General features: G+C 37.8%; 1 protein-coding gene across 1 annotated transcript; it reads left to right on the top strand.

The window, feature by feature from the left end:
• Positions 1 to 268: 268 nt before the first annotated feature.
• Positions 269 to 2,044, top strand: LOC131032189 (transcription factor bHLH119). The gene is made up of 5 exons (XM_057963132.2): positions 269 to 856; positions 975 to 1,115; positions 1,252 to 1,317; positions 1,432 to 1,497; positions 1,594 to 2,044. Exons 1-5 carry the CDS (start codon positions 599 to 601, stop codon positions 1,933 to 1,935), a joined length of 873 nt encoding a protein of 290 aa, XP_057819115.2. The 5' UTR covers positions 269 to 598; the 3' UTR covers positions 1,936 to 2,044.
• The last annotated feature ends 11,460 nt before the right edge of the window (positions 2,045 to 13,504 follow it).

Genomic DNA, 13,504 nt, shown 5'->3' with positions numbered 1-13,504 from the left:
AAAACAATAAAAGTCAAAAGATAGCGACAATTTCAATCGTCCTGCACTCCTCCAAAAATCTGCACCGTCGATCTATTTCACATAGGGAAGCGAAGAGGAAAAGTTCAAAATATCACGCAAAATATCGCACCGCAACGTTGGCTATCAAGAAAAATCTGATACGACACACCATTTAGAAACCACCTTTTGTTGCGGTTCAGATAGGCAACGCACAGCAGTGAAGTATAAAATATCACGCAAAATATCGCACCGCAATATTGGCCTCACTGGATTTTAATCAAGCGTTTAAAAAACCATAAAAAACTCACTTGTGGTTTCTCTCCACAGTGGGAACATGGTCGATGCAAAAGGAGTCTGTTGGGCGAATATGCGGCTCACAGCTCTTCTTGTTTTTTGGGTTAACTCGTAATGTTATTTGTCTTTTTTAGATAACCTGCAAAAGCCTCTGATTAAACTGAGAATGCAGATGACAACAGCTCTTGTTTTTGAAGCGGTGAAGTCATTAGAAGACAAGTGAGTGCAATATATTTATGTTTATAGATGGAGTGTCCCGTGTGCTCCAAATACCCAAGGAGGAGGAGGACTTGAAGCCCACATTATGGCGACTTTGGATTTCTTAGACAACGCTTCCATTGAAATTGAAGATTACCTGTTGGAGAGGAATGGTAGCGTTCCCTCTTCCTTCACCATTCCGCTTGATTTCATCCAGGGAGAAGAGAACAATCAACAATTATCTCCTCTTCATCTAGGTAGAACAAGTCGAACTGAAACTGAATCATTCAGTAGTCGCAGAGGGAAAGAAAATGCTCAATCTACCTCAAAGAAGCTCTACGTCGACATGGACTCTCATTATACGGTATCTACTATAGTCAAATTTATATTGGCATCTGTTTAAGTCTTGTATGCGTGTTAGCAAATAAAACTAGGCTTGTAACATTAATTAGTATATACCTCACGGGCATTCATGCATGTAGGACTCTCAAGACGAGTTTCCCGATCTATGCAGAAGATTTGTTTTTCCAAGGGGCAATACGTCATCCAAACGACACAGAGCTATCCACGTTCAATCTTCAAAGAGACACAGATCGAGCCACGTTCACAATTTGTCTGAAAAGGTTTTCTTTCTTCAATTCTTGTGCCCTTCATCGTTTATAAGTCATCATGACTTTGAGTGATTTTCTTATGAATATTTAGTTTTACTCGATGGCTTGGAAGAGAGAATCTAACTTAAAGAAATTTTCTGAAAACCAGAGGCGAAGGAACAGAATCAATGAGAAACTGAAAACTCTTCAACTTCTGATTCCTAATTCGCAAAAGGTTGGCTTGTTTCCATGGCTTTTATTTCCATAAGAAACTGTAGAAGTATAATCACAGAGGCAGAATCTTTGATTTAATCTGTAAGTTACTATTTATTTCCACTACTTTTGACAGACAGACAAGGCTTCCATTCTTGAGGAAGCAATCGAGTACGTCAAACAGCTTCAACTTCAAGTACAGGTAAGTAGCTCCATATTTAATAATATTTGTTGTTCAAGTTTTCAAAACACGTAATAACCTCTCCAACTTCCAGCTTGACTTACATGTGTGTTGCAGATGCTTTCTTCTCCAAATAAGATGAACCCATCAAATACCAAGGAAATCCCGTCCTCTGAGATGCCCCAGATGTGCATTAGTATAAGCTTGGGATTCACGGGCACAAACATGACCCCTTCCCATTCTCCCTGGCAATGGAATAGTGGGTCCATGACAATGCCACATGGAGTTCAAGGACAAACAATACCACCATGGGCTAACGAGCAAAACAAAAAGTATTTCCATACAGTATGTCTGCCAATGTTTAAGAAGAATTCAGAACGCAACAATACATGCGAAGCAGGAAGCAGGAATACTTCACAGCCCCAGTCTCTTTCAGCAACTCATACTCAGCCGAACTAGCCTGTGAGCTTGCATGAGTAGAAGAGTTAGATTTGAATGGTTGCCCATCTTTGTATGTTTTCAGTCGCAGTAGTAATAATATCTTATAAGCATCTTTTGAAGTTCCAAAGAGGAGCACCGGATATGTAAAGTTGAGATGATTTGTACATTAGCAACTCTACGTATTAAACAAACGAGCATTGCTCTCTTATGATTAAATAATAACTGGAACCTTGTTCAAAATGTCTTGTCTCTTGCACTATGACTTAGCTGATCAATGGAATGCCACTAGTTATAATAAATGAGAAGACTTGGTTTCTTGAGTGATCACTGTGATGGTCGTTTGTGACGCGTGGAATGTTTGTGGCAGTTTGCAGGGTCTTAATTCTTTGTGGGTTATCAATCTTACGTTCTTTTCGCCACTTGGTTGTTAAATAATTGAAAGGTTACGAAGGGCTTTTAGTATTTTAGTGGTAAAAAATGTTGTTAATGTTTAAAGTTGTTTGCAGTCAATTGACGAGTCTTATTCTAAACAATATGCACAATGTTTGTTTTAGTTGTATTTTTGGAGTTGTTTTAGCATCGTTGGTTTAGTGTTTGTAGTGTTATTAGTCTTTTTAGTTGTCTCACTAGTGCTTTGTTGGGCTTCAACATTGTATTTGTTTATGTCTACCTAAAAGAATTTAAGTCTTTTCAAAAGGAAGATCTTAATTTATCAATGAGCTGTAAATATAATCTCAGCAAAAATAATATGGATTAGATGTCAATATCATATACATATACATATATAGAACACCTAGTGAAGTCATTGAATTATAGAAAAGAGATTGCAAATTTGGAATACTTTATTGATAGTGGGCATGGTCCAACATATTAGTTGTTTGCATGAAGCAATTTGAAAAAAACTCAACTTCACCCTTTGATAAAGAATAATATTTAACAAAATATTATATAATTTGACATAATATTAAAAACACCACTCAAATGATAATTATTGATAATATTCTAAAATAATAATTTTGTTGGTGTGATAAAAGTGATTCTTGGGTCAAAGTTACCTTTGTCTATTAATGAGTTTGAATGGTTTTGAATCAATCCACTAGGGATCAAGTCTTGTAAATTACAAAGCCTCTGACACCACAAGGGTTTAGGCAAGGATCATAACCTAAGTGAATTTGGTAGAAAGGGTATAGTGAATCCTTGGTTCTTAATGAAAGATGTATCAACTTAGGCATGTGCTCTCATATTAATCGCATAATGGTCTAGGTTTGACATAAACCTTTGAAAAAAAAAAGTTGTTGAAAAATAATGGACCATATAATATTAATTTTCTATGAAAAGGGCATTAATTTGAAAGCATGTCTTTGAAATTTAAAATTTTCTTAGTTGATGTGATAGGATTATCTTACTTATTAGTTCTTGTCAACATAGAGATTTATTACAAAATTCATTCCTTCTAATTTATTATTAATTTTTTCTTCAATTCACTTTATTTTATTAGTTTTAAAACAAAACAAAAATATTTTATTATTTTTATTATTACAAATAGAAAAAGTAGATATATATTTATCTTAAGGTAAGTGGTTTGTATACAATAGACTAACAATTCATTGTCTTTTTTAATATATTTCATTATATATATATTTTTTAAAAAATTAAGAAAATAAAAAATAAATTTGTCATTATCAAAGTTTCACAAACCTCTCCTTCAAATAGGGTCTAATACTCTCTAGTTAGATGTTGCATGGGAAAAGTTATAATGCTCGTGTTTATGATTCTCATAAGTTTCATATAGTTAGAATGTTCATTGATCGTCCTAGGCTTCCCATCAGCATTTAGTTTCTTCTCAACCTAGTGCTAGAGGTATCTTTGGTTGGTTCAATACTAGAAATTTTAGTCATCTCAACTTGGTTATTTTTAATCCTAATTTTTTTGTTCATCCTCTAGATGAATTACAAGATGGATAGGTTAATGATGGTGCTCTTATAAGATAGGATCCTATCTTTAATAGCTAGGATAATCCTAAATTTTTAAAAACTACATGTTTGCGATCCTTCTCCTAATAGAATGATTTCTCTCGCTACTTAGTAGAAATATTTTTTCTTTGCATATGTTGTTTAAGAAACTTCCTCACATAGAGTAAAGAGTCAAACTTTTTTCACCCACTTTTTCTTGCATTTAAAAAATTTCATGTGGTTAACATAAATAAAACTATTTCATCAAAAATGATTTTTTTGGTGCATTAATATGCATATCCAATAATAACCCTAATAATCTATAATATTTGTTTAATTTAAATCTCAAGATATAATTAACAACTAGGATATAAACAACTATAAATTTTTAGTCTCAATTATTTTAGATAATAACAAAAGCATGCAATAAAGAAAATAGTAGATATAGCAAGGCTAAGATAAACTATAGAAAATAGTTGATTTATGGAAAATATATATCTAAATAGAAAAAGCATATAAAATAGGCCCACGATGTTATATTTTGAGCTGTAAGAAGATAAATAATAATAAACAATAGTTACATAGTCAACAATAAATAAATAGAATATATAGTTCATCAATAATGAAAATTATAGATAGTAGGCTAATTTTTAACAATAAAATAAGCCTAAGATCTAGATTATTTATGTTAAAGAATTAATCCTAGGGCGATGCAAGAAGAAGGAATTTAAAATTGTGTAGTAGATAACATATGCATAATGTAAAGATTCAAGAAATTGTACACATTCATACGTACCATAACACAACTCCACTAATATATTCATATCATATATTCTTTATAGAATGTGAATTATCTACCACAAGCATAGCTATGCATATCACATATGCTTGCATACCACCTATTAGATTATTGGTCTAAAATTTTATTATACTCTTTATTTTATTCTCTTCTTTTTCAGTATTATTATCTCTATTTGTTTACCTTGCATTTGGGTTAGGTGATCATATAGCATTCTATTAGTATATTTTTCTATATTTTATTATGCATTACCAATTTTTAATCAATATCAAACCCCATTATAGGCTATTATAATGGTCTTTTGGGGACCATTAGTCTATTATTTTCCTTGTTTGTGACCTTCCAAAATCCTCCTATGAATTAATCCATTGTATTATCCTCAATAAATATTTATTTTTATCAAAATAATGAGATGCTACCACCAAAGTATTCTTCTTTTTTATATTTTCTCATGATAACATATGTAGATATATGATGGCTTTTTCAGTATACATTATCGCAAGATAACAACATATGTTGATTTTTTTGTCCAATTGAAGGCTTATTGCAGGGTTATTTTGTGGTATCAATGGTATCTATTTATACTAGTGTGAGTATAACCTATTTGTTGCAACATAAGAGTTTTGGTAGTAGTGGGATTAGATCTTTACTTCTACCTTTGATTTCTTCTTTTGTTTCATTGATTGGATCCTTTATGCACGTAGTGTCATGAATTATAACCCCTTACAATTTCACACTCCTTTTTGGGGCTATTGCTTTGGTGTGCCTCATTTTGGGTCCTTTTGAGCCTAATTTGGCCTTATCTCATCCAAACTATTGTCATATACTCATGAGGTGACTTGATCCAATGTTCTAGGCCTATTTACTCATGAAAAACCTTTAGTTTGCCTTGTTTTGGTTGGAATATGGTACCTAACACCATAGTCCTAGTTGAGTAGGATTCCTAGCACCATAGTTCCCCTAAATTGGGCCCTAATTTGAATGTTTCAGTGTGTCAATTCTCACCATTTGTGATCTAAGCCCAATATTTTTATATGACTATTGAGAGTCAAACTAGATGTGAAAATATGTTGAGAACCCTACATAAGGGTGCACATTTCAATCATCTAGAAATTTGATTTTTCCAATTCAAGAGCAAGTATTCCTTCATTCAATAGTAGATCTAAGTACATAGAGAATCAAGCTATAGAAAGTTATCTTCAAATATTCTCTCATGATTGGTGTAGGAGCACCATTCCAAACTCTTTCTCTTTCTTTGTCTAGTTGGTGTTATTCTTCTTTAGAAGCCATTGTACATAAAATAATGAGCCATGTGCTCTTAGGTCCTAGGTAGGGTCCTAGAGGAGATCTTAAGGGTCATAAGTCAAGATTGTGATTTTCTTGAAAATGGAGGGTATGTGTGTCCTGGAGGTGTTTAAGGGTCCTTCATATCATGGTGGTGTCCTTAGGTTGGCCCATTGTGGGTCTAGGAGTCATGAAGAGCAACATTGGGAAAGTTGCTCAAAAGTTGCATGACAACTTTTAAAAGTTGTCAAGCAACTTTTCCACCATGATGTCAAAATCCTTAGGTTAGCGTGGACAACCCTAAATGTGGCACATTGATCGAGGTATGGGTAGTATAAGATGTTAAAAACCCTAAATTCATGGGTTGGATGTCAGACTTTGTACGACCCTAGCAAAAAGATCAGACCAAGACTGTAAAACTGTTACCAGTCAGTTTGAATGAAGAAAACAAGCAAGTTAATGGATTGAGAGATGTCCAAAACTATGTGGAATGTTTTCCATGGTGTAAATACTTGAATTTAAAGAAAATAGTTTAGGTTTTTATTTACAGATTGAGTGTGTTTGTAAATAGTCTGTAAATTGTCTTCTTACTATCCAGTTTCGGACAGGATTATGTAAATGGCTGCATAACTCCATTCCCCGTTGTGGAACCACCATGAAACCATGGGGAATGAGAGTGCAGACCTTGTACCATACTGCAAAACAAGAAAGGCCCTTAAAAATGCAGGAAGACTAAGCAAAGACCCACTCCTAGGTGAGACTGAACAGTGCCTGGTTAGGAGAGGTTAGGTTGCAAAGGTCTTGGAGAGAAAGGTTGGATAGAGGAGAGTACATCCTTTGGAGGAGGTGTAGAGGAGTGTTAGAAGCATCATTGGTGTGAAGGAGGAGCCTCCACCAATCCAAACAAGGTGGCTAACACACAAAACCTTCACTGTGACCTAGGCAAACCACAAAACCCTCACAAAACCCTTAAAAACCCCAAAATTCTCCCTAGGCACTGTACGGCCACTTGGAGGCCCAAAACCTAGAAAATCCTTGAGCCCTTGCCAATTGAATGGTAGTCCATTTTGGGATTTAGGGTTGTTTGTGCATCATTTGTGAGAGGGAGCCCTAGAAGACCGGTTAGGAGGCCTAATTGGTCCTAATCCTTGTAGCCCTGTTTTGTAAGCAAAAACACAAAATTGTGAAATCGGTAGAAAGGATGAAGATAGCAACTTCTTGGGGGCACATGGATGGATGTAAAACATGGTTTAAGATCTGATTTAACCTTGCTAAGACCTTGGAAAGTGTGGAACAAGCCTTAGCCCTTATTAGCCATAGTAAGGGGTTTTGAGTCTCATGAGTGGGTGAGACCTTAGCAACAGCATAGCAACTCATTGGTGGGTGGATTGGGAAAGGTCAAGGGATTCCTCAAGCAAAGGGAGTCCTAGAGACCCTAGGGTGTGAGGAGAACACTAGGTGATCCAAGGAAAGGATCCAGGAGCATAGACTAGGCTAGTCTATCCCAAATCCCATTCCATCAGATTGGTATCAGAGCTAGTGAAAGACTTGTTGGACTGTATATGTCTCTATATACTGGTGAATTAGTAGGGGAGAGTAGAATGGTTACTAATGCAGAGCTGGCTAGAGAGGTGGAAGAGCAGAAGGAGAAGAATAGACTCCTTGAAGTGGCAATGAGTGAGATAAGGGATAAACTATAGGAAGTGGTGGATTAGAGGACACATGAACCTTGGGATGAAGACACCAAGGGTAAAGGCAATAAGACTATAGATATAGATGACATTATCCCTGAACTTGATCCCTTGTTCAATGAAGAACCTTTTGTGAAGGCTATTAAGGCCTTGAACACCGAAGCCTTTGAAGGATTGCCACATTTTAGTGGAAGAATGGACATAGACACCATTATGGAAAGGATTGAGGGCATGGAAAACCACTTTGAGTGTGAAGGAGTGATAGAGGCTCAGAAGGTTAAAGTTTCCAAATCAAGACTAAGGGGAGCAGCTTTGACATGGTGGAAGTCCCTACAAGAAGAGAGAGTTAGTATGGGAAAGCTACCTATTGCAAATTGGAGAGCTATGATGGGTAAGATTAAGGAGAACTACTTACCAGAGGATTATGAAGTCCAGCTTCATAAGAAGAGACAAGGATTGAAGCAAAAGGATCTTGATGTGGCCTCCTACACAGAGGAGTTTCAAAAGCTATGTCTAAGATCCAAAGTCCAAGAAGATGAATCCATTAAGGTGGCTAGGTATCTAGGCAGCCTATAGTGGAACATTCAGGAGGAGATAAGCCTATGGACTCCTACTACTGTTCAGAAATGCCATCAACTTGTTGTCAAGGTAGAAGAGAGGAACAAAAGGAAAGGAGACTCCAATAACAGGGGTAGAGGCAGAGGTAGAGATCAAGTGAATCACCAAGGTGGTTAGCAAAGCAAAGCAAATGAGCAGAGAAACCAAGGAGAAGCCAAGTTGACTAAGCATGGTAGTGAAACCAATCTTAGAGGAGGACAATCTAGAGGAAGAGGTGCACAAGGTGGTCCAAATAGGGGTAGAAGTACTAGCAGAGGTAACTCCTATTTTGCAACTATGAAGTGTTACAATTGTGGACAATTGGGACACCCGACATATAGATGCCCTGACAAGCCTACCACATCAAATAGTGGAGAGAGGGTTGCTTATGCACAAGAAGACTCTTCAAGCAGCAAGACACCGGATGTGGACCAAATTGAATCAGAAGTTGGAGAAAATATGATGTTCAATAGGATTTTGATCAGATAGCTGGTTAAGGAGGAACCCAAACATAGGAGAGCATTGTTTAGGGTGAGATGCAAAGTTCTTGGTAAAGTGTGCAAGGTGATAGTTGATACAGGATCAACTGACAACATCATCTTAGAAGAGGTAGTCAGGAAGTTGAAACTCACAAGAATATCCCACACCAATCCTTACAAGGTGACTTGGTTGAACAAAGGACAGAGTGTGCTAGTCAATGAGTAGACTTGGATAGAGTTTTCTATTGGAGGATACAAGGACAAGATCCTTTGTGATGTGTTGCCTATGGATGCATGTCACTTGTTGCTAGGAAGACCCTGGCAATTTGATAGGAAGGTGATCTATGATGGAAAGGAGAACTCCATATCATTTAAGAAGGATAGCAAGACTTTCAAGATTCAGTCTTTGATAGAGGATGAAGAGGGCACTTCAAAAACACCCAGTGTTTTAATGGCTACTAGTAAAGAGTTCCTAAATTTGCTACATGAGGAGGAGATAGTGAAGTGTGCCATCTTTGTGAAGCCAAGGGAGAAAGCAGACAAGTTGCAGGCAGAAGTACCCAAGGAGGTAAAGCAAATGTTGCAAGAATATAAGGATATAGTGAGTGATGGAACACTTGCAACACTCCCACCTAGAAGGTCTATAAGCCATCAAATAGACTTTGTTCCTAGTGCATCCTTACCTAACAAGGTTGCATATAAGCTCACACCTGATCAGAATAAGGAGGTAGCAAGGAAAGTGTAGGAGTTATTGGAACAAGGACTGATTAAGAAGAGTATCAGCCCATGTGCAGTCCCGGTAGTGCTAGCATCAAAAAAAGGAGGTAAGTGGAGACTTTGCACTGACTCAAGAGCAATCAATAGGATTACCATAAGGTATAGGTTTCTTATTCCTAGAATAGAGGATCTAATGGACTATTTAGGAGGGGCTATGTATTTTACCAAGCTAGACCTTAAAAGTGGTTATCACCAGATAAGAATTAAGGAGGGTGATGAGTGGAAGACTGCTTTTAAAACCACAGAAGGATTGTATGAGTGGCTTGTGATGCCATTTGGGCTTACTAATGCGCCAAGCACCTTCATGAGGTTGATGAATGAGGTGTTGAAGGATTTCATAGGCAGATTTGTGGTAGTGTACCTAGATAACATTCTCATCTATAGCAGAACCAAGGGAGAGCATCTTGAGCATTTGAGGTTAGTTTTGGAGAGGTTGCATGAGGAGAAGCTATCCATAAACCTAGAGAAGTGTGACTTATTGAAGTAAGAGATGGTTTACTTAGGATTTGTGGTGTCTAAGGGAACCTTGAATATGGATCCAAGCAAAGTGGAGGCAATCTTGAATTGGCCTGCACCTAAAATAGGGACTGAAGTTAGAAGTTTCCATGGATTAGCTCAATTCTATAGGAAATTTGTGAGGAATTTTAGTGGCATATGTGCACCAGTCCTTGACACCATAAAAGGAGGCCTTAAAACTAAGTTTGAATGGACTGAGTAGGCTGACAAAGCATTGCAATTGTTGAAACAAGAAGTAGCCACAAAACCTATCCTTATCCTACCTACGTTTGATAAGCTATTCACTTTGGAGTGTGATGCAAGTGGAATTGCAGTAGGTGGTGTATTGAGTCAAGAGGTAAGACCTATGGTATTTCTCAGTGAGAAGCTTAATGAAGCAAAGAAGTACTTAGCCTATGACCTAGAGTTGTATGCATTAGTGCAGTCTCTAAAGAAATGGAGGCATTACCTACTTCCTAAGGAATTCGTAGTGTTCACAGACAACCAAGCATTGAGTTACATCAACACTCAAGAGAAGCTAATTAATAGACATCTGAAATGGATGGAATACCTCCAATCCTTCACCTTCACCATCAAGCATAAGAAGGGGCAACTTAACAGGGTGGCAAATGCATTGAGCAGGAAGATGTTGATGGTTCAAGAGTTATAGTTGTAGAGCATAGGATTAGAAGGTTTCAAAGACCTCTATGAAGGAGATGAAGACTTCTCAATAACTTACAAGGTTTGCAAAGAGTTTGAGAACCATTTCCATGGTGGGTATGCAGATTACACTCTCCAAAATGGTCTCTTGTTCAAGGGTAACTAGTTGTGTGTACCTAGAGGATCCATGAGGGAGAACCTCATCCAAGAAAAACATAATGGAAGTTTAAGTGGACACTTTGGAGTTAACAAAACCTTGGATTTAGTACAAAGGTACTACTATTGGCCAAAGTTGCCAAGAGATGTGAAAAGATATGTAGAATAGTGTGATGTATGCCAAAGAGCCAAAGGTGGATCAAGCAATGCTGGTTTATATCAACCATTACCGGTCCCTAACAGACCTTGGGAATGTCTAAGCATGGACTTTGTAGTAGGACTTCTCAGGAAAAAAAAAGGTATGGACAACATTTATGTGGTAGTAGATAGATTTTCCAAGATGAGTCATTTTATCCCATGTAAGACTACACATGATGCAAGCTATGTTGCACATCTCTTCTTCAAAGAGATTGTTAGGATTCATGGAATCCCTTTAAGCATTGTTTCAGATAGGGACAACAAGTTCATGGGTCATTTTCGGCAAACATTATGGAGGAGACTAGGAACTAACTTGTCATTTAGCTCAGCTTACAATCCACAAACAGATGGGCAGACTGAAGTCATCAATAGGGTGTTAGGTAACTTGTTGAGGTGTTTAACTAAGGAGTATGGCCAAACATGGGACCTAATCATTTCTCAAGTAGAGTATGCATATAATGACAGTGTGAATAGAACCACTGGTAGAAGTCCTTTTGAGGTTGTCTATGGTAGACATCCAAGAGGAGTATGTGAGTTGAGAGACCTTGGTAGTTTGGAAATGAAGAGTGGGCAAGTAGAGGACTTCACTCAAACCATCAAGGAAGTTCAAGAGAAGGTTAAGAAGGCCATCCTTGAATCCACTCAAAAACTGAAAGCCAAAGTGGATGACAAAAGGAGAGAAGTTCAGTTCAAGGTGGGTGACTATGTGATGGTCCATTTGAGCAAAGCTAGGATGCAAGGTGGGAAGCCTACCAAACTGAAGATGAGAAGGGTAGGACCTTGTAGAATCCTGTCATAATATGGTAAGAATGCCTGCAAAGTTGACCTACCTCTAGATTTAGCTATATCACCAGTCTTTAATGTAGCTGACCTGATCATGTACAAGGGTGAGATAGCAGGGCAGACTGAGAACCAAGCCAAGGTACTACAGGACCTTGATGTTAATGTCTTACCATAGGTGAAGAAGCCTAAACCAGAGGAGATCTTGGAATCAAGGGTGTAGAAGTCTACTAGACACCAGGTCTACATGGATAACTTAGTGAAATGGGTAGATCAACCAGTATCTGAAGCTACATGGGTGGAGGAGAGCAAGTTCAAGACACTTGGAATAGATCCGACTCTCATCTCTTCTTCTTTTTCTTAATTGTGTGTAGAGGGGGAATATGATGTAGGAGCACCCTTCTAGACTCTTTCTCTTTCTTTGTCTAGTTGGTGTTATGCTTCTTTAGAAGCCATTGTACATAAAATAATGAGCCATGTGCTCATGGGTCCTAGGTAGGGTCCTAGAGGAGATCTTAGGGGTCATAAATCAAGATTGTGATTTTCTTGAAAATGGAGGGTATGTGTGTCCTGGAAGTGTTTAGGGGTCCTTCATGTCATGGTGGTGTCCTTAGGTTGACCCATTATGGGTCTAGGAGTCATGAAGAGCAACATTGGGAAAGTTGCTCAAAAGTTGCATGACAACTTTTAAAAGTTGTCAAGCAACTTTTCCACCATGATGTCAAAATCCTTAGGTTGGCATGGACAACCCTAAATGTGGCACATCAACCAAGGTATGGGTAGTATAAGATGTTAAAAAACCTAAATTCATGGGTTGGATGTCAGACTTTGTATGACCCTAGCAAAAAGTTCAAACTGAGACTGTAAAACTGTTACCAGTCAGTTTGAATGAAGAAAACAAGCATGTTAATGGATTGAGAGACATCCAAAACTGTGTGGAATGTTTTCCATGGTGTAAATAATTTCATTTCAAGAAAATATTTTAGGTTTTTATTTACAGATTGAGTGTGTTTGTAAATAGTCTGTAAATTGTCTTCTTATTGTCTAGTTTTGGACAGGATTGTGTAAATGGCTGCATAACTCCATTCCTCATTGTGGAACCACCATGAAACCATGGGGAATGAGAGTGCAGACCTTGTACCATACTGCAAAACAAGAAGGGCCCTTAAAAATGCAGGAAGACCAAGCAAAGACCCACTCCAGGGCAAGACTGAACAGTGCCTGGTTAGGAGAGGTTAGGTTGTAGAGGTCTTGGAGAGCAAGGTTGGATAGAGGAGGGTACATCCTTTGGAGGAGGTGTAGAGGAGTGTTAGAAGCATCATTGGTGTGAAGGAGAGCCTCCACCAATACAAACAAGGTGGCTAACACACAAAACCTTCACTATGACCCAGGCAAACCACAAAACCCTCACAAAACCCTTAAAAACCCCAAAATTCGCCCTAGGCACTATAGGGCCACTTGGAGGCCCAAAACCTAGAAAATCATTGAGCCCTTGCCAATTGAATGGCAATGCATTTTGGGAGTTAGGGTTGTTTGTGCATCGTTTGTGAGAGGGAGCCCTAGAAGACCGGTTAGGAGGCCTAATTGGTCCTAATCCTTGTAGCCCTGTTTTGTAAGAAAAAACACAAAATTGTGAAATTGGTAGAAAGGATGAAGGTAGAAACTTCTTGGGGGCACATGGAGGGATGTAAAACATGGTTTAAGACCTGATTTAACCTT

This window comes from Cryptomeria japonica, chromosome 4 (genome assembly GCF_030272615.1).
Source record: "Cryptomeria japonica chromosome 4, Sugi_1.0, whole genome shotgun sequence".
Taxonomy (NCBI): domain Eukaryota; kingdom Viridiplantae; phylum Streptophyta; class Pinopsida; order Cupressales; family Cupressaceae; genus Cryptomeria; species Cryptomeria japonica.
The sequence above is the reverse complement of the archived record's forward strand: the minus strand, read 5'-3'. Positions and strand labels throughout refer to the sequence as shown.

Bases quoted from the DNA above. Each gene is read 5' to 3' on its own strand.
- LOC131032189 (XM_057963132.2), top strand. From the start codon at position 599: ATGGCGACTTTGGATTTCTTAGACAACGCTTCCATTGAAATTGAAGAT. The intron at 1,116-1,251 runs GTTTTCTTTCTT...TCTGAAAACCAG, and splicing joins TTCACAATTTGTCTGAAAAG to AGGCGAAGGAACAGAATCAA. The intron at 1,498-1,593 runs GTAAGTAGCTCC...TGTGTGTTGCAG, and splicing joins AGCTTCAACTTCAAGTACAG to ATGCTTTCTTCTCCAAATAA.